Genomic DNA, 27187 nt, shown 5'->3' on the forward strand with positions numbered 1-27187 from the left:
AGGCTGTCTCGCTCTCTATGGGGTCCTCTTCTAGAATAGGAGAGAGTAGAGAGTAGAGAGTAGAGAGAATGGAATGGAATGGAATGGAATGGAATAGAATGGAATGGAATGGAATGGAATAGAATAGAATAGAATAGAATAGAATAGAATAGAATAGAATAGAATAGAATAGAATAGAATAGAATAGAATAGAAAATATAGAATAGAATACAATAGAATATTGAATATAGAATATAGAATATAGATTTTAGAATATAGAAAATAGAGTAGAATAGAATATAGAATAGAATAGAATATAGAATAGAATATAGAATAAAATAGAATAGAATAGAAAATAGAATAGAATTATAGAATAGAATAGAGTAGAAAATAGAATAGAATAGAATATACAATATACAATAGAATACAATAGAATATTGAATATAGAATATAGATTTTAGAAAATAGAAAATAGAGTAGAATAGAGTATAGAATAGAATATAGAATAGAAAGTAGAATAAAAATAGAATAGAATAAAAGAAATAGAATATAGAAAATAGAATAGAATATAGAATAGAATACAGAATATAGAATAGAAAATAGAATAGAATATAGAATAGAAAATTGAATAAAAAATAGAATAGAATAGAATATAGAATAGAAAATAGAATAGAATATAGTATATAGAATATAGAATAGAATAGAATATAGAATAGAACAGAATATAGAATAGAATAGAATATAGAATAGAAAGTAGAATAAAAAATAGAATAGAATAAAAGAAATAGAATATAGAAAATAGAATAGAATATAGAATAGAATACAGAATATAGAATAGAATATAGAATAGAATATAGAATAGAAAATTGAATAAAAAATAGAATAGAATAGAATATAGAATAGAAAATAGAATAGAATATAGTATATAGAATATAGAATAGAATAGAATATAGAATAGAAAATAGAATAAAAAATAGAATAGAATATAGAATAGAATAGAAAAGAATAGAAAATAGAATAGAATAGAATATAGAATAGAAAATAGAATAAAAAATAGAATAGAATATAGAATAGAAAAGAAAAGAATAGAAAATAGAATAGAATAGAATATAGAATAGAAAATAGAATAAAAAATAGAATAGAATATAGAAAATAGAATAGAATAGAATATAGAATAGAATAGAATAAAAAATAGAATAGAATATAGAATAAAAGAATAGAATAGAAAATAGAATAGAATAGAATATAGAATAAAATAGAAAATAGAATAGAATAGAATAGAATAGAATAGAATAGAATAGAATAGAAAATTGAATGGAATGGAGAATAGAATAGAATAGAACAGAACAGAACAGAACAGAATGGAAAATATGGAATGGAATGGAATGGAATGGAATGGAATAGAAGAGAAGAGAAGAGAAGAGAGAATGGAAAATGGAAAATGGAATGGAATGAAGAGAAGAGAAGAGAAGAGAAGAGGTGCTTCTGTGCCCCACTCCTTGCGAAGTCCCCTCCCTTTCCCTCCCCTAACACAAGGGTCTCAGCTCTCCCACCCACCCGTTTGGGGGGGGGCTCTCCCAGAAACGAGGAACGACTTGATGCTCAGAAACAGCCCTTGCCCTCGCCCAGGTCCACTTCTCCTGCCCCAGCCAGGCCCACTCTTGGCGCTTCTGGGGAGTGGGGGCAGGGGAGGGTGTCTCACCTGGACGGAGGGATCAAGGATCCCCGTTGGGAGCTGGATCGGCTGCTCTCCTGGGTCGCCTCTCGGCCGGATCTCCTCGCCCTTTGAATGGCCGGTGGATCTTTACGACGGGAAAATTAGCCGGGCCAGCAAAAAAACCCCCCTGGACTACTTAACCTGGACCGTCCGTAAAGCACCGGACAAAATGGAGCCCGAGAGGGAGGGAGGAGAAGCCAACAGGTAGGACGGGAACCAGATCCCAAGGGAAGTCTGAATCCGGGATCACAAGCAGCCCCACCAGCCGGAGAAGAGCTCCACAGCCGCCTGAAAAGCTGGGACCTTTGGACCTTCAGGCGAGCCTGGGACGGATGCCAGGTGTAAACAGGGCCATAAAATGCAGGCACACCTGGGACTTTGTCCCGGTGCCACCTGGGCACAGCAGGGACTAGGCGGGTCTCTCCCCGGTTACCTTTTCCTCGTTCTCACTTTTGGTTCCTTCTCAGAGATCGGCCTTGCGATTTCTCCAAAGTTGATGGGCAGGTGGCCAGCAGGGGAGGGAGGGAGGGAGGGGTCCCGGGGTTACGGTCCTTGTCTAGCCCTTCCTCGCTTTCTCCTAATTTTGGCCCATCTTCCCCTCGCAGGAGGGCTGTGCAGAAGACCTGCTCCCTGCTTTATCTACTATTTTCCTCTGCCGTCAACGATGCTTCAGCGTTCCTAACTCATCTGGCTTTCAGGCAAGCGCAGGCTGGTGGGGTGGGTTGGAGCTGAGTAGGGAGCCCCCCCTCCCTTTCTCTTTTGCTCTTTCCTCTCCCATTCTCTCTCTCTCTCTCTTCCTTGCTCTTTCCTCTTCGTCTCACTCCATCTCTCTCTTTCCTCTCCCCCCCCTCTCTCCCTTGCTCTTTCCTCTTTGTCTCTCTCCATCTCTCTCTCTTTCCTCTCCCACTCTGTTTTTTTTTCTCTCTCTCTCCCTCCCTCCCTCTCTCCAATCTTCTGCTCACCTGGCAAGCTGGCTTCAAGCTGTTCCCCAACAAGCTGACACACATTCTTATTGGGCTGGCTCTCTCCTGCCCTTCCTGCTTCCTTATTCCTGCAGAGACACAGCAAAGGGAGGAGCCCCGCCCAATAAGCTTCTCAGCTTGTCCGAAAACAACGTAAGGCCACTCTCTTTTTCACACACGCACACAAACACACACACACACACAGAGAGAAAGAGAGAAAGAGAGAGAAGTGAAGCACAAGTCCGTCTCTCTGTCTCGGTCTTTCTCTCTGCAACTGAGGAGGCTGGGAGCCGAAGGAGAAGGCTCAAAGAGCTACAGGTGGCTCTGGAGCCACGGGTTGCCGACCCGTGAACTAAACCCTGATGAAGACCTAGAACCCTGTCCCTTCTGGGGGAAGCCTCAGCATTCAGGGGGCTGCAGGGGGTTCTGGCACCCAGCCAGCCCAGAGGAGCCCCCTGGCAGCACCCATATGGAGCCCACCCCTCTTTACCCAAGACCCACAGCCCTCGCCTGTTCTCAGAGTCCATTTTTCAGCAGGGGGAGTTTTCCAGAGGGGGCATCCTGGAGGGTCCGAATATTACCCGCTGCTAATGGGGGGAGGGACTTTTTCCACTCCCCCCCCCCCAAATTTTCGCAGCTGCCTTTCAAGTTGGGGAAGGGGGGCGTGGATCCAGTTCCGCTCGCCGATGGGACTGTTGGAGGACCCTGGGGAGAACAAGCAGAGCAGAAGAGCTCCTGCTGTTAGAATGGGGGAATTCTCAGGGTTGGATGGGATCCTTGAGGCCATCTAACCCAGCCCTTGCTTGGGGCAAACAGCCACCCGGAGCCTCGCAGGACGCTGGTCCAACTCTAAAACATTCGGTTTTTCTTTCTGTTAGGATCTGGTTTCTGAGAGGTGGGCCGCCTTCTCAATCCTATAAATCAGGGGTGTTAAACTCAATTTCACTGAGGGCCGCATCAGCATTGCGGTTGCCCTCGGGGGGGGGTATGACCTACTGGGTGGGCGTGGATGGAGTGGGTGTGGCCTACTGGGTGCGCCTGGTTTTGGCAGGCCACGGGGCGCTCTCCTCACAGCGCCAAGAGGTTGAGCCGGGCGGTGTGAAGCTCGCCCGCTTTGCACCTTGCTGCCTGCCGAAACTGGGCAGGCTGGGGGCTCGGCAGCGTTGCACTTCTCGTCAGATGCGCGCCACCTGGCTCAGCTCTTGGCGCTGTGAGGAGAGCGCCCCGCTGCCTACCGAAATCGGGCGGGCTGTGAGCTGAGCGGGCTCGCGTTTTCTTTTGGGATCTGTGCCACCCCGGCTCAGCCTCTCGGCGCTGTGAGGAGAGCGCCCTGCTGCCTGCCGAAAACCCTCCCCCGGAGGCCATCAAGCCAGAGATGTGAAGTAGGCGAGGGCCATTGGCTGGCCACTTCCAGGCGATGGTGCATTTCTTCATTCCTTGCAAAGGGTGACCCCTCCCCAGCACGCACCCAGCGGGCGACGCAGCAGGGGCTGGTTCCTCGCTGTTTCCAGACGGCCTCATGGAGCTGAATGCGTTTCAGCATAGATGGCCACCACAAAATTGTACATTGGCTCCCGGCGGGCCTGGGCCAGGGTCAAGGCAGAGGGGTGCCGTTCCCTCACTGTTTCCAGGATGGCTTCACGGGCCACATGAAACCACTTTGCGGGCTGCATTCGGCCCCCGGGCCTCGTGTTTGACACGTCTGCTATAAATAGATATAAATGCTTTCCTGGAACATGGCTGCCCCCCTGACCGGGCCAATCTGGTTGTAGGCTGAGTGGACCACCCTCAACAGTCTTCCCAGTTCGCTCTTCACACACACACACACACACACACACACACACACACACACACACCAAAACAAATAACCACACACAGCCTCTTTCCTAAGCAAGGAGGAGATTTAATCGGAGCTTTGGTTGAAACAGAAGTGCCCTCCCAACTGAGTCCATGTTGGCCGATGGAAGGAAGGAAGGAAGGAAGGAAGGAAGGAAGGAAGGAAGGAAGGAAGGAAGGAAGGAAGGAAGATGCCAGGCAGCTGTTCCGAAAACAGAGATTCGGCTTGGGAAAACGGGAAAAGGTGAGAAAGCACCTCAAGGCTCTCCTTGCCTTGATGCTCTTCGGCACCAGCAGGAGCGACCGGGAGACGTTGTCAAGATTCTGCGACTTATCATCCGTAATGTTTCTCATCCCGGCGGTTTCCTGGCCTGCTCAAACTCAACAGATTGACCGACGGGGAAGCCCCAAAGAGTCTGAGCTTCTAAAGGGACAGGGGTGCAGGCTGGTAGCAAATTCGGCTGGGGGGGCGGCTAGTTGATATGGGGAGGGGGCAGGATGTTCCTCTGCCCTTGGAAGAAACTCCTGTCGTCTGAAGGGAGGAAGCGGGTTCTCCAGAGAAGGAACTCCGCCACCCATCTCGGACTTTGGGGTTCTTCGGAGATCTCCTGGTGTGGGCTGGGTTGCAGCTCAAAGGGGGGGAAATGCAGGGTTGTGGCCTTTCACAGGGCTGCCCTCTTGGAGCAGAGGATCGACCAGAGAGGCTTTTCGGCGTCTTACAGGAGACGACACGAGGAGACGCCACGCATTTCTTTGAAGTGGTTTATGTCTGCCGTCAGCATGTCCTCCGTGTAGCAAGTTGCATCCCCGTTCTTATACACGAGCTGATCGATCATCTGCATCAGTTCGGCCACCTGAGCCTCCCGTTCTTCTCCTTTGGCCTTGTTGTTGAAGGCCAGGCAGCGGTGCCCACAGTGGGCCACCAGTTCCCGAAGCGTGACGTTTCCTTTGGATATGAATTCCTCCAGCGTCTCCCCTTCCAGGTCCTCCTTGCGGGTGAACAAAAGGATCAAGTAATTCTTGCCTTTGTGACCGAACACCTCTTTGACCAGCTGAAGCATCTCCTTCTCCTCCCGGGTGAAATAGCCAATACGCATGACCCACAGAATAACGTGGGGACCCGGGGTGCAAAACTTCATAGACTTCATGAGCTCTGTCACAGTTTGGGACTCTGGAACCCCAGGGTCGAAAAAGCCCGGCGTATCCACCACCACCACCTTCCGGCCATTCCACAGGCTCTCCTCCCTTTGGCAAGTCTTTGTTGATGACCTAAAACTCAACCTAGACTCAAAGACGTTGTTTCCCAGGATGGTGTTTCCCGTCGCACTTTTCCCACTTCCGGTTTTGCCCACCAGGACGATCCTCTGATCAGGCCCTGCAGTCCCAAAGGGGAGAAGAAACAAGACGGGGACCCGGTCGGCAGCGTACGGCCATCGCACCCTGTTCACGCCCCTACCCCATCCCACCACCCCTCCACCCCCCCCCAGGCCCAAGACTTTACCTCGGAGGCTTCCAGCCATTTCCAGACCAGTCGCACAGCGCCAATCTTGGGGTTGCGTGAAAGGCGAAACAGGATGAGCCAAAGGAGAGGCTGCCTCGTTCAGAGGTTCCCCCCTAGAAGACACAGGCAGGAATTGGGGGGCAAAGAGGGTCACCCCGTCCCCATGGCCCTTGAGGCCAAGTCGTCCTGTTCCTGAACCGGCTGGGGGACGCAGGAGACTGGGTGACACACCACTGAACTGTCCTAGGAGACAGTTCGCACCCCTTCCTGGACCCCCTTTTGCTTGACCCCCTTTCCTGGACTCTCTTCCTGGACCCCCATCCATGACCACTTTCTTGGGGCCCCTTCCGGGACATTCTTCCTGGATCCCTTTCCCAGACCCTCTTCCTGGACCCCCTTTCTGGACCCCCTTCTGCACCCCTTTTCTAGACCCCCTTCCTGGACCCCTTTTCTGGACCCCCTCCCTGGACCCCTTTCCTTCCTCCTCCAGGAGTGTTCCCCTCTCTCGCAACCATACAGCGATTCCCCAGGAAGTCCTCGTCTTACGACATGTCCTTTCGTGACCGTGGCCTCAAATGTCATCCAACTGGGCAGCCTCCCTTAGCAACGTAAACTTGGGCCTCAGTTATGGCTGGTAAGCTGAGGACCACCTGTCCTTCTTGTCAAGACCACCCCGGTCGAGAGTTTGGGGGAGAGGGACGCCTTCCCCCGGCATCCCGCGCAGACCCCCAAAGGCGGCAGAAGGGTTGCTGGAGAAGACAGGCAGAACTGGAGCTCCCCCATGTGGCCGCCCACCGACGGTATTCCAGTTTCTGTGCTGGGCAGAGGTAGAGTAGAATAGAGCTGGAAGGGACCTTGGAAGTCATCTAGTCCAGCCTCCGCGCTCGAGCAGGAGAAACTAGGTCCTACACCATCTCAGACAAGTGACTGTCTAGAATAGAATAGAATAGAATAGAATAGAATAGAATAGAATGGAATGGAATAGAATAGAATAGAATAGAATAGAATAGAATAGAATAGAATAGAATAGAATAGAATAGAATAGAGAATAGAAAATGGAATGGAATGAAGAATATAGAATATAGAATATAGAATATAGAATAGAATAGAATAGAATAGAATAGAATAGAATAGAATAGAATAGAATAGAATAGAATAGAATAGAATAACTTCCGGTGGATCAAGCCGCGATGATGGCGGCTTTCTTAGAAGCTGCTCATTCCCGGATCGTGTAAAAGCCGGCGAGACTTTGATAATCAGCTGTCCCACGGCTTGAATCTCTTCCCTGGGAGAAAGGGAAGAGAAGAGCCACTCAGGTAGAGGAAGAGCTCCCCTGGATCCCCTATAATTTTGGAGATCGGAGGGTAGAGCTCCCTCGGAGCCTAAGCCAACTCCACGCTCCAGGATGTCTTTGTTCTGAAGTTCTGGGACGAAGCAAGACGCCGCTCCCACATCTGCTTTTTTGGTTGGCTTTGTGAGTATTTATATGCAGACGGAGCAAACCAGGAGAAAGTGGATTTAGGATTGATTGTGACTTTAACTCCTGCAAGTATCTTCTCCCTTTTTATTGTTTACTTTCCCCTTTTGAAGAAGAAAGGGAAAGTGAAAGGCAAAATGGCGACTATCTTTCTTGTTTGATTTTGCAACAAAGTTAAAAGTTGGTTACAGTTTATGTTTCAAATATAGAGGCAAGAATCTTGTTCCTCTTTTCTCTTTTTCCTTTTTTTCTCTTTTTTACTATTATTATTATTTAAAGAACTGTGATATTATAGAGGCAAGAATTTTGCTCCTTTGAATTTAAGAGAATGGCTTCAAAACATTTGGTCTCAGTTCCTAAAGCTTCTATCTCCTCTCCAATGACTCAACCTGTTTCTCAGGCTAAACCAAAGTAACCCCCACCCTCCCCTCCTCCTGCAATTTCTCTTAAAGATTTACAAGAAGCTTTAAAAATGAATGCTTTGGATATTAAAGAGGAGGTAAAAGACCTTATAATTGCAGAGAGGGCTATTACAGAAGAATTATTGGAGAAAAAAATAAGGAAGTCAGAGAGGATATATTATTTGCATTTCAAGGTCTTGCTTTGCATATTGAAAGGATTGATGATAAAATGGAGGAGATTACTGAAAATGAAACAAGACTGGAATCTAGAATGGAGGAAGTGGAGAACAAGATTGAATCTACACAGGATGAACAAACTATTTCACAATACAGAGAAATGGAGTTTGCATTGCACATCAGGGGATTGAAAGAAAACATGCAGGAAGATTTAAAGATGCTTATTGTTAAAGATATTGCTTTTAATCTTGGATGGAGACCAGAAGCAGTTGGGAATGAGATAGAAAAATTTTTTAGAGTCAGCTCACGGGTTGCTAGACAGAGAAACCTACCAAGAGATGTGGTCATTTATTTTTCCAGAAGATCTATTCGCAATGAAATTATACAGGCTTTTTATAAACAGAGGTTTCAAATTGCAGCCCAAGATGTGATAATTTTAAAAGAAATATGTCCAAAAATTTTAAGAGGCAGAAAAGATTTCACCTTTTGTCTGATGAGTTAAAACATCGCCAAATCCAGTTCAGATGGGAGATTCCAAGAGGAATAGTAGTGAATTATAATGGAACACGTTACAGATTAACTACAGTTTCAAAGGCAAGAGATTTTTATTATTCTATTTTAGGTTAAAGACTGTATGATTAAATGGGCTCAGAATATCCAGGAACCGATCCCATTGGATTTATGGGAGATAATTTGGATCAGAAATGTTAAATTTAGACAAGCCCAAAATTTGAGGGAAAATTTTTATAAACTGTTTTATATGTGGCATTTAGATCCTAAAAAATTATCTTGTATGTACTTTAATTTACAACCCAAATGTTGGAGATGTGGTAATACAGATGCGACATATTTTCATGTTTGGTGGAATTGTAAAAAAGTAAAGGCTTTTTGGATTATGATTTCGTGGAATATTCAAAAGATTTTTAAAAGGAAGATAAAGTTTACTCCTCAATTATTCCTATTGGGTATTTTTGTGGATTTAGATGACAAAGAAACTATTTTAATGTTGAATTTATTAACTGCAGCAAGGTTACTAGTAGGTTCATATTGGAAGAAAGATTTGTTGCCTACTCTAGAAGAATGGATATCTAAAGTTTCTAATTTTGCAGAAATGGCAAAAATTTCTGCTTATTTAAAGGATCATACACAAGTAAGATATATTATTGTATGGAGAAGATGGATAGATTATATTCAGAAGAAGTACGGGACTACAAAGTTTCATTTACTTTATGAGTAAATTTTATAGTAAATGTTGTATAACAGACTTGTTTATGATGATGTAATTTAAGAGGAGTTAAGGGGTAAGTATGATTTTTTTTCTTTTCTTTTTTTTCTTCTTTTTTCTTTTTGTTATTGTATATTGTTAATTTTGTTATTAATAACCTGTACTCTGCTCTGGGAAGTGAGGGGGGGGGTTGAGGGTGGGTGGGTGGGAGAGTGGGTAAATAGGCAGAATAGGATAATATAGATATGGTAATTTACGAGAGACATGCTGCTTGGGCACTTCCCCTATGCTGTATTCCTGTATTTGAGAGGGATGAGAGGAGAGGAAGGTGAAGAGAGGAAGTAGGATGGTAAGAGGAGAAGGGGAGGGGAAGAGAGTAGGTGGGGAGGAGGGAAGGGGGGGAAGGTATTAGAGAGGGTGGATGCAGCGTGGGGCGAAGGAGCAAGCGGCACCTATGATTATGGTTATGGTTATTTTGTAAAGTGAATTTTGCTGTATATGTTGAATAAATGGAAAATAAAAAAAATTCTATTAAAAAAAAGAATAGAATAGAATAGAACAGAATAGAATAGAACAGAATAGAGGAATGAAGAATAGAATATAATAGAATATAGAAAAGGAATATAATAGAATAGAGAATTAATAGTATAGAACAGAAGAATAGAATAGAATAGAATAGAATAGAATAGAATAGAATAGAATAGAATAGAATGGAATGGAATGGAATGGAATGGAATAGAATGGAATAGAATAGAGGAATGAAGAATAGAATATAATAGAATATAGAAAAAGAATATAATAAAAGAGAATTAATAGAAGAGAACAGAACAATAGAATGGAACAGAAGAATAGAATAGAATAGAATAGAATAGAATAGAATAGAATAGAATAGAATAGAATAGAATAGAAAATTGAATGGAATGGAGAATAGAATAGAATAGAATAGAATGGAGAATAGAATAGAATAGAATAGAATAGAACAGAACAGAATAGATAGAATAGAATGGAAAATGGAATGGAATGAAAAATATAGAATAGAATAGAATAGAATAGAATAGAATAGAATAGAATAGAATAGAATAGAAAATTGAATGGAATGGAGAATAGAATAGAATAGAATAGAATAGAATAGAATAGAATAGAATAGAATAGAATAGAATAGAACAGAACAGAATGGAAAATATGGAATGGAATGGAATGGAATAGAAGAGAAGAGAAGAGAAGAGAGAATGGAAAATGGAATGGAATGAAAAGAAGAGAAGAGAGAATGGAAAATGGAATGGAATGAAGAATATAGAAGAGAAGAGAAGAGAATAGAAAAGAGAAGAGAAGAATAGAATAGAATAGAATAGAATAGAATAGAATAGAATAGAATAGAATAGAATAGAAAATATGGAAGAGAAGAGAAGAGAAGAGGAGAGGAGAGAAGAGGAGAGGAGAGAAGAGAAGAGGAGAGAAGAGAAGAGAATAGAAAAGAGAAGAATAGAATAGAATAGAATAGAATAGAAAATATGGAAGAGAAGAGAAGAGAAGAGAAGAGAAGAGAAGAGAATAAGAGAAGAGAAGAGAAGAGGTGCTTCTGTGCCCCCACCTGTTGGGAAGCCCCCTCCCTCTCCCTCCCCCTCCTTCCTCGGCCTTCCTTTGCTAAGACGGAGGGAGGGGATCCCGAGGGATTCAGCCCTCCGCTTCCCCGCCTTAGGATCTCGGCTATCCAGCTCCACCCGTTGAGCCCCCTCCCTACCCCCCTACCCCCTCTGACAGCCTCTCCCCTCCCTTTCCCTCCCCTAACACGAGGGTCTCGGCTCTCCCACCCACCCGTTGGGCGGGGGGGCTCTCCCAGAAACGAGGACCGACTGGATGCCCTCGGAAGAGCCCTTCGCCTTTCGCCCACTTCTCCTGCCCCAGCCAGGCCCCCTCTTGGCGCTTCTGGGGAGGGGAGGGCGTCTCACCTGGACGGAGGGATCCGATTGATCCCCTTCAGCGGCTGGATCCGCTGCTCTCCCGGGCCGCCTCTCGGCCGGATCTCCTCGCCCTTTGAACGGCGGGTGGATCCTTGACCACGGGGAAAGGGGAACCTCAGCGGGAGGGGGGAGATCCCCCGACAGGGAGGGCCGGGAAGCAGATCCCGAGGGAAGTCTGGATCTGGGATCCCAAGCAGGCAGCCCCGCCAGGCCGGAGACGAGCTCCACGGCCGCCCGAAAGGCGGAGAGATCTTCGGATCTTCCAGCTGAGCCGCCGGTGGATCCCAGGAAGCAACCGGGGGCGTCAAACGCAGCCACCCACCTGGGATCTTGTCCGGACCCCACCTGGGCGCGGGAGGGACAAGGGTGTGTGTGTGTGTGTGTGTGTGTGTGTGTGTGTGTGTGTCTTCCCATCCCCTCTTCGCTGTGCCTCGCTTTCCCTTTTGGCTTCCTGCTCCGGGATCCACCCACGTTGATTGGCAGGTGGCCAGCAGGGGAGGGCTCCCAGGCTTCCGGTCGTGGTCGACGATCCTAGTCCAACCCCCTGCTGGAGCAGCAGACCCGGACAGAATCCTAGAAGGAGAGTCGGAAGGGACCTCGGAGGCCATCTAGTCCAACCCCCTGCTCCAGCAGGGGACCCTCGCAGAATCACAGAATGACTTACAGAAGGGACCTCGGAGGCCATCTAGTCCAACCCCCTGCTCCAGCAGGGGACCCGGACAGAATCCTAGGACAGTTGAATGGGACCTCGGAGGTCATCTAGTCCAACCCCCTGCTCCAGCAGGTGACCCTCGCAGAATCACAGAATGACTTACAGAAGGGACCTCGGAGGCCATCTAGTCCAACCCCCTGCTCCAGCAGGAGACCCGCCCAGAATCCTAGAAGGAGAGTCGGAAGGGACCTCGGAGGCCATCTAGTCCAACCCCCTGCTCCAGCAGGGGACCCTTGCAAAATCATAGAATGAGTTATAGAAGGGACCTCAGAGGCCATCTAGTCCAACCCCCTGCTGGAGCAGGAGACCCTCCCAGAATCATAGAATGAGTTACAGAAGGGACCTCGGAGGTCATCTAGTCCAACCCCCTGCTCCAGGAGACCCTCCCAGAATCATAGAATAGAGGCACCTCGGAGGTCATCTAGCCCAACCCCTTGCTCGAGTAGGAGACCCGGACAGAATCCTAGAAGGACAGTTGGAAGTGACCGTGGAGGTCATCTAGTCCAACCCCCTGATGGAGCAGGAGACCAGGACACAATCCTAGAAGGACAGTTGGAAGGGACCGTGGAGGTCATCTAGTCTAACCCCCTGCTCCAGCAGGAGACCCTTGCAGAATCATAGAATGAGTTATAGAAGGGATCTCGGAGGCCATCTAGTCCAACCCCCTGCTCGAGCAGGAGACCCGGACACAATCCTAGAAGGACCGTTGGAAGGGACCTCGGAGGTCATCTAGTCCAACCGTCCGATCAAGCAGGAGACCCAGACAGAATCCTAGAAGGGCAGAGCTGGAAGGGACCCTGGAGGTCTTCTAGTCCAACCCGCTGCTCTAGCGGGAGATTTCCGGACAAACCGCGGTTGCGGACTCAGATTGAAAGCCTCCGCTTTTTCTCCTCGGAGCCCCCACCCCACCCCCCCGCAAGTCTCCCCCTTGCCTTTGGGCCGCCCCATTTGCGACCCTTCCCCACCTCTCTCCCTCCCCCTTAACTGGAGGCCCCGCCCCTCCCCTCCCTCCCTCCCTCCCCTCCTCGGGAAGGAAGCTGCATCTGAATAGCGGAGGAAAGCGAAAGTCTCCGGACGGCGGCGCTGCCTGGAAATCACGTGATCGAAAGGAAAAGGAGACCCAGAACGAATAATGGAGTGGGAAGGGACCTCGGAGGTCATCTAGTCCAGCCGTTTGCTCAAGCAGGGAGACCCTTACAAAATAAGCGAGTAGGAAGGCACGTCGGAGGTCATCCAGTCCAGCCCGGCTACTCGAGCAGGAGACCCTGACAGAATCATAGAGGGACAGCGTTGGGAGGGATCTTGGAGGTCATCTAGTCCAGCCCCCGGCTGAAGCAGCAAAATACAAAATAAGAGAGTAGGGAGGCACCTCGGAGGTCATTTAGTCCACCCCCCCTGCTAGAGCAGGCGACTCTTAGAGACCGGCAAAATAACAGTTGGAAGGGATCGTAGAGGTCATCTAGTCGATCCCCCCCCGGCTCGAGCTGGAGATTCCGGACAAAAGGCGGTCCAGACTCTTCTTGGAAGACTCCGCTTTTTCTCCCCAGAGCGCCCCTCCCCTCCCCCAGTCTCTCCGCCCCATCGGCGACCCTTCCCCACCTCTCTCCCCCCCTTAACTGGAGGCCGGCCCCCTCCCCTCCCTCCCTCCCCCTCCCCTCCCGGGAAAGAAGCCGCCTCTGAATAGCGGGTTGGACTAGATGACCTCCGAGGTCCCTTCCAGCTCTGTGACTCTGTTGTTTTCTACTGCTCGAGCAGGCGGTTGGGCTAGATGACCTCCAGGGACCCTTCCAACTCTCCTTCTACGATTCTGTCAGGGTCACCTGCTCGAGCCGGGGGTTGGACTGGATGACCTCCGAGGCCCCTTCCAGCTCTCTGGCTCTACTGTTTTCTAAGGGTCTCCTGCTGGAGCCAGGGGGTCGGGCTAGATGACCTCCAGGGACCCTTCCAACTCTCCTTCTAGGATTCTGTCGGGGTCACCTGCTCGAGCCGGGGGTTGGACTGGATGACCTCCGAGGCCCCTTCCAGCTCTGTCGCTCCGTGTAAGGGGAGAGCCAAAGAGCGGACGAAAGCGAAAGTCTCTCGGCGGCGGCGCTGCCTGGAAATCACGTGATCGAAAAGAAGAGCCCCCCCCCCCGGTGCAAAAACCAGGCTCGCTTCCTCTGCTCTTTGCTTTGCAGGGCGCCCCTCCCCCTCCCCGCCTCCCCCCCAGCAGCCTTTCCATCGGAACGGAGCGGGAAGGAGCCTCGGAGGTCATCCAGACCGACCCCCCCCCGCTCGAGCAGGAGACCCCGACAGAGTCACAGAATCACAAGAATTGGAAGGGACCTCGGAGGTCAACTAGCCCAGCCCCCTGCTCCAGCCGGAGACCCTGAGAGAATCAGAGAATAACAAGAGTTGGAAGGGACCTCGGAGGTCATCTAGCCCAGCCCCCTGCTCCAGCCGGAGACCCTGACAGAATCAAAGAACAACAAGAGTTGGAAGGGACCTCAGAGGTCATCTAGTCCAGCCCCCTGCTCCAGCCAGAGACCCTGAGAGAATCACAGAATAACAAGAGCGGAAGGGACCTCGGAGGTCATCTAGTCCAGCCCCCTGCTTGACCAGGGAGACCCTTTACAGAAACAGAGAATAACAAGAGTTGGATGGGAGGTCCCTTCCGGCTCTGTCTTTCTACTATTTTCTAAGGGTCTCCTGCTCGAGCAGGGGGTTGGGCTAGATGACCTCCGGGGTCCCTTCCAGCTCTGTTCCTCTTATGATTCTGGAAGGGTCTTCTCCTCGAGCAGGGGGTTGGACTGGATGACCTCCAGGGTCCCTTCCCACTCTGTTCTCTTATGATTCTGGAAGGGTCTCCTGCTCGAGCAGGGGGTTGGACTGGATGATCTCTGGGGTCCCTTCCCACTCTGTTCCCCTGCTCGCGCTGATAGGCCGGTTCTGAGGTTTTGCTGGTTGAAGCAACACAGGAAACCAGAAGGTGCCTGTTAAGTTTTACGTGTTTATGCAGCCGAACAGAGACGGACCCCCTCTAAATGAGGGAAGACCCCCCCCCAATGACAAGCAATCCTTGTATTTATTCTGTGTAATTGCATAAGCCACCCGTCCCGCAAAGCTGACGCCCGTAAGAGAAAGACTGCACCCGGGAAGTCTGGCACCTTGCAGATAAGAAGGGAGAGAGCAGAAGGAGCTACACAGGTTGGTGTTCCCTAAAGGTATCATTTTGTTCTCGGGTGGGTTTCGGACGTTGGGTGTTGTCCTTGCTGTCCTTTCCTGACCCTCCACCCAGGACTCTGCAAGTAAGTGGTCAAAGAGAGAGAGGCCATCTGTGTGTATTCACAATTAACACTCTCCCATCATCATCATCATCATAATAATAATAATAATAATAATAATAATAATAATAATAATAAAGTTGGAAGGGACTTTGGAGGTCATCTACTCCAACCCTCTGCTCAGGCAGGAAAACCTACACCATTTCCGACCAATGGCTGTCCAGTCTCATAATAATAATAACAATAACAACAACAACAACAACAACAACAACAATAATAATAATAATAATAATAATAATAATAATAATAATAATAATAGTAACAAGCAAGGGTAGTACCAATAGTCATAGGCTCCTTGGGTGCAATCCCAAAACAACTGGAGCATCACTTGAACACCATCGGCATTGACCAATTCGCCATTAGTCAGTTGCAAAAGGCGGCCTTGCTAGGAACTGCTTCCATCCTGCGACGATACCTGTAATACCATCAAACATCCACATCTGCCTATCCCAGGTCCTGGGTAAGGACTCGATAGGTAGACAAAATGCCAAATCCAGTCTGAACATCTGGCTGACTGTGCGATGATCCATAATAATAATAATAATAATAATAATAATAATAATAATAATAATAATAATAATAATAAAGTTGGAAGGGACCTTGGAGGTCATGTAGTCCAACCCCCTGCTCAGGCAGGAAACCCTACACCGTTTCGGACAAATGGCCGTCCAGTCTCTTCTTCAAAACTTCCAGTGTTGGAGCATCCACCGCTTCTGGAGGCAGGTTGTTCCACGGGTTAATTGTTCTCACTGTCAGGAAGTTTCTCCTTAGTTCTAAGTTGCTTCTCTCCTTGCTGAGTTTCCATCCGTTGCTTCTTGTCCTGCCTTCAGGCGCTTTGGAGAATAGCTTGACTGCCTCTTCTTTATGGCAGCCCCTGAGATACTGGAAGACTGCTATCCTGTCCCCCCTTGTCCTTCTCTTCGTTAAACTAGACAGACCCAATTCCAGCAACCGTTCCTTGTATGCTTTAGCCTCCAGTCCCCTGATAATCTTTGTTGCTCTTCTCTGCACTCTTTCTAGAGTCTCGGCATCTTTTTGACATCGCGGGGACCAAAACTGGATGCCGTATTCCAAGGCTGGCCTTACCAAGGCCTTGTAAAGTGGTAGTAACCCTTCGCCTGATCTTGATTCTATCCCTCTGTTGACGCAGCCCAGCACTGGGTTGGCCTTTTTGGCAGCTGCAGCCCACGGCTGGCTCCTATTTAAGGGATTGTCCACTAGGACTCCGAGGTCCCTCTCCCAGTTGCAACTAGTGAGCAAGGAACCCCCATACCAGACACGTCAAACACGAGGCATCCGGGGGCCGGATGCAGCCCGTGAAGTGGTTTCATGTGGCCCGCAAAGCCATCCCGGAAACAAGCAAGGGACCGCCCCCTGCCGTGTGGGCCCCGCCCCCTGGGTGCATGCTGGGCAGGGGTCACCCTTTGCGAGGGATGAAGAAATGGACCGTGCCTTGGCGCTTGCCCCGGTCCCCCCACCCTCTTCTGCCAGAGACCCTCAGATCTGTCCCACTCCTGCCCAGGCCCCCCACAGGCACCCTTGACGCGAACGATGTGGAGTTGGCCCGGCCCACCCAGTAGGCCACGCCCACTCCATGCACACCCACCCAGTAAGCTGCACCCACCCGGCCCCCCCAAGGGCAACCGCAATGCTGATGCGGCCCTCCATGAAATTGAGTTTGACAGCCCACCCCCCGCCCTATACTATACCTCTGCATTTGGTTTTTCTTGCCGAAATGTAGAACCTAAATGTAGAATGGCTGGTCATCGGAGCAGGGGGGTTGGGCTGGATGACCTCCAGGGTCCCTTCCCAACTCTCTTCTTTTCCCAGCTCGCTCTTCACCCCACCCACCCCTCCTCCAAAGTCAAACAAACCACACACAGCCTCTTTCCTAAGCAAGGAGGAGATTTAATTGGAGCTTTGGTTGAAACAGAAGTGCCCTCCCAGTGAGTCCATGTCGGCCCATGGAAGGCAGGAAGGAAGGAAGGAAGGAAGGAAGGAAGGAAGGAAGGAAGGAAGGAAGGAAGGATGGAAGGAAGGAAAGAAGGAAGGAAGGAAGGAAGGAAGGAAGGAAGGAAGGAAGGAAGGAAGGAAGGAAGGAAGGAAGGAAGGAAGGAAAGATGGAAGGATGGAAGGAAGGAAGGAAAGAAGGAAGGAAGGAAGGAAGGAAGGAAGGAAGGAAGGAAGGAAGGAAGGAAGGAAGGAAAAGGAAGGAAGGAAGATGCCAGGCAACCGTTCCAAAAACAGAGATTCCGCTCAGGAAAACGAGAAAAGTGAGAAAAAACCTCAAGGCTCTCCTTGCCTTGATGGTCTTCGGCACCAGCCGGAGCGAACGGGAGACGTTGTCAAGATTCTGCGACTTATAATTCATAATATTTTTCGTCTCGGCGGTTTCCTGTCCTGCTCGACCTCAACGGACGGACCGACGGGGAAGCCCCAAAGAGTCTGTGCTTCTAAAGGGACAGGGGTGCAGGCTGGGAGCAAATTCGGCTGGGGGGGCTGGCTAGTTGATATGGGGAGGGGGCGGGATCTTCCTCTGCCCTTGGAAGAAACTCCTGTCATCTGAGGGGAGGAAGTGGGTTCTCCGGAGAAGGAATCGGCTCAGGGTGACTCCGCCACCTATCTCGGACTTTGGGGTTCTTCGGAGGTCTCCTGGCGAGGGCTGGGTTGCAACTAAAAGGGGGGGAAATGCAGGGTTGTGGCCTTGGACAGGGCTACCGCCTTGGAGCAGAGAGGCTTTTCGGCGTCCGTTAGAGGAGACGACACGAGGAGAGGCCACGCCTTTCTTTGAAGTGGTTTATGTCCGCCGTCAGCATGTCCTCCGTGTAGCAAGTCGCATCCCCGTTCTTGTACACGAGCTGATCGATCATCCGCATCAGTTCGGCCACCTGAGCCTCCCGTTCTTCTCCTTTGGCCTTGTTGTTGAAGGCCAGGCAGCGGTGCCCACAGTGGGCCACCAGTTCCCGAAGCGCGACGTCTCTCTGGGATATGAACTCCTCCAGCGTCTCCCCTTCCAGGTCCTCCTTGCGGGTGAACAAAAGGATCAGGTAATTCTTGCCTTTGCGACCGAACACCTCTTTGACCAGCTGAAGCCTCTCCTTCTCCTCCTGCGTCCAACAGCCAGGACGCAGGACGCACAGAATAGCGTGGGGACCCGGGGTGCAAAACTTCATAGACTTCACGAGCTCCGTCACAGTTTGGGACTCTGGAACCCCAGGGTCGAAAAAGCCCGGCGTATCCACCACCACCACCTTCCGGCCATTCCACAGGCTCTCCTCCCTTTGGCAAGTCTTTGTTGGTGACCTATAACACCACCTAGACTCAAAGACGTTGCTTCCCAGGATGGTGTTTCCCGTCGCGCTTTTCCCACTTCCGGTGCTGCCCACCAGGACGATCCTCTGATCAGGCCCTGCAACCCCAAAGGGGAGAAGAAAGAAGACGGTGACTCGGTCGGCAGCGTACGGCCATCGCACCCTGTTCCCGCCCCTACCCCATCCCACCCCCCCGCCACCCCCCCCCGGGCCCAAGACTTTACCTCGGAAGCTTCCAGCCATTTCTGGACAAGTCGCACAGCGCCAATCTCGGGGGTTGCTGCGTGAACAGCGAAAGAGGATGAGCCCAAGGAGAGGCTGTCTCGCTCGGAGGTTCCCCCCTAGAAGACACAGGCGGGAATTGGGGGGGGGGCCAAAGAGGGTCCCCCCCTCCCCCCCGGCCCTTGAGGCCGAGTCGTCCTGTTCCCGAACCGGCTGGGGGACGCGGGAGACTGGGTGACACCCCAGTGAACTGTCCTAGGAGACAGTTTGCACCCCTTCCCGGACCCCCTTCCTGGACTCTCTTCCTGGACCCCCATCCTTGACCCCTTTATTGGGACATTCCGGGACATTCTTCCTGGAGCCCTTTCCCAGACCCTCTTCCTGGACCCCCTTTCTGGAAACCTTTTGTGGACCCTCTTCCTGGACTCTCTTCCTTGATCCTTTTCCCAGACCCTCTTCCTTGACTCCTTTCCTGGACCCCTTTTCTGGACCCCTTTCCCAGACCCCCTCCCTCCCTCCTCCAGGAGTGTTGCCCTCTCTCGCAACCATACAGCGATTCCCCAGGAAGTCCTCGTCTTACGACACGCCCTTTCGTGACCGCGGCCTCAAACGTCATCCAATTGGGCAGCCTCCCTTGACCAATTTCTCCCTTAGCAATGTAAACTTGGGCCTCAGTTATGGCCGGTAAGCCGAGGACCCCCCGTCCTTCTTGCCCAGACCAGCCCTGTCGAGAGTTTGGGGGAGAGGGACGCCTTCCTCCGGCATCCCGCGCAGACCCCCAAAGGCGGCAGAAGTTTCTGGGCTGGGCAGAGGTAGAGTAGAATAGAGCCGGAAGGGACCTTGGAGGTCATCTAGTCCAGCCTCCCCGCTCGAGCAGGAGAAACTAGGTCCTATACTGTCTCAGACAAGTGACTGTCTAGAATAGAATAGAGGAATGAAGAATAGAATATAATAGAATATAGAAAAGGAATATAATAGAATAGAGAATTAAGAGAATAGAACAGAACAATAGAATAGACTAGAAAATATGGAATGGAATAGAATAGAATAGAATAGAATAGAATAGAATAGAATAGAATAGAAAATTGAATAGAATGGAGTAGAATAATAGAATTAGAATAGAAGAATAGAATAGAATAGAATAGAATAGAATAGAATAGAATAGAATAGAATAGAATAGAATAGAATAGAATAGAATAGATTGAATAGAATAGAATAGAAAATTGAATGGAATGGAGTAGAATAGAATACAATAGAATAGAATAGAATAGAATAGAATAGAATAGAATAGAATAGAATAGAATAGAATAGAATAGAATAGAAAATATGGAAGAGAAGAGAAGAAGAGAAGAATAGAGTAGAATAGAATAGAATAGAATAGAATAGAATAGAATAGAATAGAACAGAATAGAAAATTGAATAGAATGGAGTAGAATAGAATACAATAGAATAGAATAGAATAGAATAGAACAGAATAGAAAATATGGAAGAGAAGAGAAGAGAAGAGAAGAATAGAAGAATAGAGTAGAATAGAATAGAATAGAATAGAATAGAAAATTGAATGGAATGGAGTAGAATAATAGAATAGAAGAATAGAATAGAATAGAATAGAATAGAATAGAATAGAATAGAATAGAATAGAATAGAATAGAAAATTGAATGGAATGGAGTAGAATAATAGAATAGAATAGAATAGAATAGAATAGAATAGAATAGAATAGAATAGAATAGAACAGAATAGAAAATTGAATGGAATGGAGTAGAATAGAATAGAAAATATGGAAGAGAAGAGAAGAGAAGAAGAGAAGAATAGAGTAGAATAGAACAGAATAGAATAGAAAATTGAATGGAATGGAGTAGAATAATAGAATAGAAGAATAAAATAGAATAGAATAGAATAGAATAGAAAATATGGAAGAGAAGAGAAGAGAAGAGAGAAGAATAGAGTAGAATAGAACAGAATAGAATAGAAAATTGAATGGAATGGAGTAGAATAATAGAATAGAAGAATAAAATAGAATAGAATAGAATAGAATAGAACAGAATAGAATAGAAAATTGAATAGAATAGAATAGAATAGAAAATATGGAAGAGAAGAGAAGAGAAGAAGAGAAGAATAGAGTAGAATAGAACAGAATAGAATAGAAAATTGAATGGAATGGAGTAGAATAATAGAATAGAAGAATAAAATAGAATAGAATAGAATAGAATAGAATAGAATAGAACAGAATAGAATAGAAAATTGAATAGAATAGAATAGAATAGAAAATATGGAAGAGAAGAGAAGAGAAGAGAGAATGGAAAATGGAATGGAATGAAGAATATAGAAGAGAAGAGAAGAGAAGAGGAGAGAAGAGAAGAGGAGAGAAGAATAGAATAGAATAGAATAGAATAGAAAATATGGAAGAGAAGAGGAGAGAAGAGAAGAGAAAGAGAAGAGAAGAGAATAAGAGAAGAGAAGAGAAGAGGTGCTTCTGTGCCCCCACCTGTTGGGAAGCCCCCTCCCTCTCCCTCCCCCTCCTTCCTCGGCCTTCCTTTGCAGAGACGGAGGGAGGGGATCCCGAGGGATTCAGCCCTCCGCTTCCCCGCCTTAGGATCTCGGCTATCCAGCTCCACCCGTTGAGCCCCCTCCCTCCCTCCCCCCCTCCCCCTCTGACAGCCTCTCCCCTCCCTTTCCCTCCCCTAACACGAGGGTCTCGGCTCTCCCACCCACCCGTTGGGCGGGGGGGCTCTCCCAGAAACGAGGACCGACTGGATGCCCTCGGAAGAGCCCTTCGCCTTTCGCCCACTTCTCCTGCCCCAGCCAGGCCCCCTCTTGGCGCTTCTGGGGAGGGGAGGGCGTCTCACCTGGACGGAGGGATCCGATTGATCCCCTTCGGCGGCTGGATCCGCTGCTCTCCCGGGCCGCCTCTCGGCCGGATCTCCTCGCCCTTTGAACGGCGGGTGGATCCTTGACCACGGGGAAAGGGGAACCTCAGCGGGAGGGGGGAGATCCCCCGACAGGGAGGGCCGGGAAGCAGATCCCGAGGGAAGTCTGGATCTGGGATCCCAAGCAGGCAGCCCCGCCAGGCCGGAGAAGAGCTCCACGGCCGCCCGAAAGGCGGAGAGATCTTCGGATCTTCCAGCTGAGCCGCCGGTGGATCCCAGGAAGCAACCGGGGGCGTCAAACGCAGCCACCCACCTGGGATCTTGTCCGAACCCCACCTGGGCGCGGGAGGGACAAGGGTGTGTGTGTGTGTGTGTGTGTGTGTGTGTGTGTGTGTGTGTCTTCCCATCCCCTCTTCGCTGTGCCTCGCTTTCCCTTTTGGCTTCCTGCTCCGGGATCCACCCGGCGATCGCTCCGAAGACGTTGATTGGCAGCTGGCCAGCAGGGGAGGGAGGGAGGGAGTTAGGGAGGGAGGGAGTGGTCCCAGCTTCCGGTCATGGTGGACGATCCGAGCCCAACCCCCTGCTGGAGCAGGAGACCCGGACAGAATCCTAGAAGGAGAGTCGGAAGGGACCTCGGAGGCCATCTAGTCCAACCCCCTGCTGCAGCAGGGGACCCTCGCAAAATCACAGAATGACTTACAGAAGGGACCTCAGAGGCCATCTAGTCCAAACCCCTGCTCCAGCAGGAGACCCTCGCAGAATCACAGAATGACTTACAGAAGGGACCTCGGAGGTCATCTAGTCCAACCCCCTGCTGCAGCAGGGGACCCTCCCAGAATCCTAGACTGAGTTACAGAAGGGACCTCGGAGGTCATCTAGTCCAACCCCCTGCTCCAGCAGAGGACCCTCGCAGAATCGTACATTGAGTTACAGAAGGGACCTCGGAGGCCATCTAGTCCAACCCCCTGCTCCAGCAGGAGACCCTCCCAGAATCCTAGAATGAGTTACAGAAGGGACCTCGGAGGCCATCTACTCCAACCCCCTGCTCCAGCAGAGGACCCTCGCAGAATCATACATTGAGTTACAGAAGGGACCTCGGAGGTCATCTAGTCCAACCCCCTGATGGAGCAGGAGACAGAATCCTAGGACAGTTGGAAGGGACCTCGGAGGCCATCTAGTCCAACCCCCTGCTGGAGCAGGAGACCCGGACACAATCCTAGAAGGAGAGTCGGAAGGGACCTCGGAGGCCATCTAGTCCAACGCCCTGCTCCAGCAGGGGACCCTCGCAGAATCCTAGAATAAGTTACAGAAGGGACCTCGGAGGTCATCTAGTCCAACCCCCTGCTCCAGCAGGAGACCCTCGCAGAATCCTAGAATGAGTTACACAAGGGACCTCGGAGGCTATCTAGTCCAACAGTCCGATCGAGCAGGAGACCCAGATAGAATCCTAGAAAGGCAGAGCTGGAAGGGACCCTGGAGGTCTTCTAGTCCAACCCCCGGCTCCAGCGGGAGATTTCCGCACAAACGGCGGTTCCGGACTCAGATTGAAAGCCTCCTCTTTTTCTCCTCGGAGCCCGCCCACCCCCCCCGCAAGTCTCCCCCTTGCCTTTGGGCCACCCCAGCTGCGACCCTTCCCCACCTCTCTCCCTCCCCCCTAACTGGAGGCCCCGCCCCTCCCCTCCCTCCCTCCCCCCCTCGGGAAGGAAGCTGCATCTGAATAGCGGAGGAAAGCGAAAGTCTCCGGGCGGCGGCGCTGCCTGGAAATCACGTGATCGAAAGGAAAGCGAGAGCCAGAACGACCCCCTCCTCCCCCCTCCCGCTCCCCCCCGACCAGCCACAGGAAACGGGCTATTTTTTCCTCCGGGTTTAATAATCGCACAACGGCCGCTTCGGGCTGGGTCGCCTCCCCCCCTTCTCCCCTTCCCCCCCCCGCCTCCTCCCAGCAGCCTTTCCATCGGAACAGAGCTGGAAGGGACCTTGGAGGTCATCCAGCCCAACCCCCTGCTCGAGCAGGAGACCCTCAGAGAATTGCACGGCTGGAAGGGACCTTGGAGGTCATCTGGTCCAACCCCCGGCTCCAGCAGGAGACCCTCACGACATGAGAGAGTAGGAGGGCACCTCGGAGGTCATCTAGTCCACCCCCACCCCCCCACCCCCGCTAGAGCAGGACAACGTTACCGAATGGCAAAATAACAGTTGGAAGGTCTCTTAGAGAATTACACAGCTGGAAGGGACCTTGGAGGTCATCTGGTCCATCCCCCGGCTCCAGCAGGAGACCCTCACGAAATAAGAGAGTAGGAGGGCACCTCGGAGGTCATCTAGTCCACCCCCCCGCTAGAGCAGGACACCGTTACAGAACCGCAAAATGACAGTTGGAAGGTCTCTTAGAGCTCTTCTAGTCGAGCCCCCTGCTTGAGCAGGAGACCCGTACGGAGTCATCGAATAATGGAGTGGGAAGGGACCTCGGAGGTCATCTAGTACAACCGTTTGCTCAAGCAGGGAGACCCTTACAAAATAGGCGAGTAGGAAGGGACGTCGGAGGTCATCCAGTCCAGCCCCGCTACTCGAGCAGGAGACCCTGACAGAATCATAGAGGGACAGCGTTGGGAGGGATCTTGGAGGTCATCTAGTCTAGCCCCCGGCTGAAGCAGCAAAATACAAAATAAGAGAGTAGGGAGGCACCTCGGAGGTCATTTAGTCCACCCCCCCTGCTAGAGCAGGCGACTCTTAGAGACCGGCAAAATAACAGTTGGAAGGGATCGTAGAGGTCATCTAGTCGACCCCCCCCGGCTCGAGCTGGAGATTCCGGACAAAAGGCGGTCCAGACTCTTCTTGGAAGACTCCGCTTTTTCTCCCCAGAGCGCCCCTCCCCTCCCCCAGTCTCTCCGCCCCATCGGCGACCCTTACCCACCTCTCTCCCCCCCTTAACTGGAGGCCGGCCCCCTCCCCTCCCCTCCCTCCCTCCCCCTCCCCTCCCGGGAAAGAAGCCGCCTCTGAATAGCGGGTTGGACTAGATGACCTCCGAGGTCCCCTCCAGCTCTGTCACTCTGTTGTTTTCTACTGCTCGAGCAGGCGGTTGGGCTAGATGACCTCCGGGGACCCTTCCAACTCTCCTTCTAGGATTCTGTCAGGGTCACCTGCTCGAGCCGGGGGTTGGACTGGATGACCTCCGAGGCCCCTTCCAGCTCTGTCGCTCCGTGTAAGGGGAGAGCCAAAGAGCGGACGAAAGCGAAAGTCTCTCGGCGGCGGCGCTGCCTGGAAATCACGTGATCGAAAAGAAGAGCCCCCCCCCCCGGTGCAAAAACCAGGCTCGCTTCCTCTGCTCTTTGCTTTGCAGGGCGCCCCTCCCCCTCCCCGCCTCCCCCCCAGCAGCCTTTCCATCGGAACGGAGCGGGAAGGAGCCTCGGAGGTCATCCAGACCGACCCCCCCCCGCTCGAGCAGGAGACCCCGACAGAGTCACAGAATCACAAGAATTGGAAGGGACCTCGGAGGTCAACTAGCCCAGCCCCCTGCTCCAGCCGGAGACCCTGAGAGAATCAGAGAATAACAAGAGTTGGAAGGGACCTCGGAGGTCATCTAGCCCAGCCCCCTGCTCCAGCCGGAGACCCTGACAGAATCAAAAAACAACAAGAGTTGGAAGGGACCTCGGAGGTCATCTAGTCCAGCCCCCTGCTCCAGCCAGAGACCCTGAGAGAATCACAGAATAACAAGAGCGGAAGGGACCTCGGAGGTCATCTAGTCCAGCCCCCTGCTTGACCAGGGAGACCCTTTACAGAAACAGAGAATAACAAGAGTTGGAAGGGAGGTCCCTTCCGGCTCTGTCTTTCTACTATTTTCTAAGGGTCTCCTGCTCGAGCAGGGGGTTGGGCTAGATGACCTCCGGGGTCCCTTCCAGCTCTGTTCCTCTTATGATTCTGGAAGGGTCTTCTCCTCGAGCAGGGGGTTGGACTGGATGACCTCCGGGGTCCCTTCCCACTCTGTTCTCTTATGATTCTGGAAGGGTCTCCTGCTTGAGCAGGGGGTTGGACTGGATGACCTCTGGGGTCCCTTCCCACTCTGTTCCCCTGCTCACGCTGATAGGCCGGTTCTGAGGTTTTGCTGGTTGAAGCAACACAGGAAACCAGACGGTGCCTGTTCAGTTTTACGTGTTTACGCAGCCGAATAGAGAGGAACCCCTCTAAATGAGGGAAGACCCCCCCCCCAATGACAAGCAATCCTTGTATTTATTCTGTGTAATTGCAGAAGCCGCCCGTCCCGCAAAGCTGACGCCCGTAAGAGAAAGACTGCACCCGGGAAGTCTGGCACTTTGCAGATAAGAAGGGAGAGAGCAGAAGGAGCTACACACGTTGGTGTTCCCTAAAGGTATCGTTTTGCTCTCGGGTGGGTTTCGGACGTTGGGTGTTGTCCTTGCTGTCCTTTCCTGACCCTCCACCCAGGACTCTGCAAGTAAGTGGCCAAAGAGAGAGAGGCCATCTGTGTGTATTCACAATTAACACTCTCCCATAATAATAATAATAATAATAATAATAATAATAATAATGTTGGAAGGGACTTTGGAGGTCATCTACTCCAACCCTCTGCTCAGGCAGGAAAACCTACACCATTTCCGACCAATGGCTGTCCAGTCTCATAATAATAATAATAATAATAATAATAATAATAGTAACAAGCAAGGGTAGTACCAATAGTCATAGGCTCCTTGGGTGCAATCCCAAAACAACTGGAGCATCACTTGAACACCATCGGCATTGACCAATTCGCCATTAGTCAGTTGCAAAAGGCGGCCTTGCTAGGAACTGCTTCCATCCTGCGACGATACCTGTAATACCATCAAACATCCACATCTGCCTACCCCAGGTCCTGGGTAAGGACTCGATAGGTAGACAAAATGCCAAATCCAGTCTGAACATCTGGCTGACTGTGCGATGATCCAATAATAATAATAGTAATAATAAAATTTGGAAGGGACCTTGGAGGTCACCTAGTCCAGCCCTCTGCTCAGGCAGGAAACCCTATACCATTTCAGACAAATGGCTGTCCAGTATCATCATCATCATCATCATCATCATCATCATCATCATCATCATCATCAAGTTGGAAGGGACCTTGGAGGTCATCTAGTCCAACCCTCTGCTCAGGCAGGAAACCCTACACCATTTTAGACAAATGGCTGTCCAGTATCATCATCATCATCATCATCATCATCATCATCATCATCATCAAGGTGGAAGGGACCTTGGAGGTCATCTAGTCCAACCCCCTGCTCAGACAGGAAACCCTATACCATTTCGGACAAACGGCTGTCCAGTCTCTTCTTAAAAACTTCCAGTGTTGGAGCATCCACCGCTTCTGGAGGCAGGTTGTTCCACGGGTTAATTGTTCTCACTGTCAGGAAGTTTCTCCTTAGTTCAAATTTGCTTCTCTCCTTGCTGAGTTTCCATCCGTTGCTTCTTGTCCTGCCTTCAGGCGCTTTGGAGAATAGCTTGACTGCCTCTTCTTTATGGCAGCCCCTGA

General features: G+C 50.0%; 3 protein-coding genes across 3 annotated transcripts in view; all 3 read right to left on the bottom strand.

Annotated features, from left to right (window-relative positions):
- Positions 1-2137, bottom strand: part of LOC120311959 (GTPase IMAP family member 9-like) — a 3241-nt gene extending 1104 nt beyond the window's left edge. The window contains exons 1-2 of the mRNA XM_039352084.1: positions 1682-2137; positions 1-30 (exon numbers count right to left, since the gene is read on the bottom strand). The exon at positions 1-30 is cut by the window's left edge and continues 91 nt beyond it. The gene's annotated coding sequence lies outside the window, so the exon portion shown is untranslated. The remainder of the gene's footprint in view (positions 31-1681) is intronic.
- Positions 2138-4691: 2554 nt separating this feature from the next.
- Positions 4692-11684, bottom strand: LOC120311960 (GTPase IMAP family member 9-like). The gene is made up of 3 exons (XM_039352085.1): positions 11225-11684; positions 5996-6108; positions 4692-5869 (listed from the first exon to the last, which is right to left on the bottom strand). The coding sequence occupies exons 2-3, from the start codon at positions 6012-6014 to the stop codon at positions 5211-5213; spliced, it is 678 nt and encodes a 225-aa protein (XP_039208019.1). The 5' UTR covers positions 6015-6108; positions 11225-11684; the 3' UTR covers positions 4692-5210.
- Positions 11685-17785: 6101 nt separating this feature from the next.
- LOC120311964 overlaps positions 17786-27187 on the bottom strand; it is a 32581-nt gene continuing 23179 nt past the window's right edge. Inside the window, exons 6-8 of the mRNA XM_039352093.1 lie at positions 21652-22281; positions 18807-18862; positions 17786-18680 (exon numbers count right to left, since the gene is read on the bottom strand). Of these exons, the coding sequence (XP_039208027.1) occupies positions 18022-18680; positions 18807-18862; positions 21652-22281 (1345 nt within the window). The 3' untranslated portion in view covers positions 17786-18021. The remainder of the gene's footprint in view (positions 18681-18806; positions 18863-21651; positions 22282-27187) is intronic.

The sequence above is a fragment of the Crotalus tigris genome, unplaced genomic scaffold (assembly GCF_016545835.1).
Source record: "Crotalus tigris isolate CLP2741 ecotype Arizona unplaced genomic scaffold, ASM1654583v1 scf7180000018403.257466, whole genome shotgun sequence".
NCBI classification, from domain to species: Eukaryota; Metazoa; Chordata; class Lepidosauria; order Squamata; family Viperidae; genus Crotalus; species Crotalus tigris.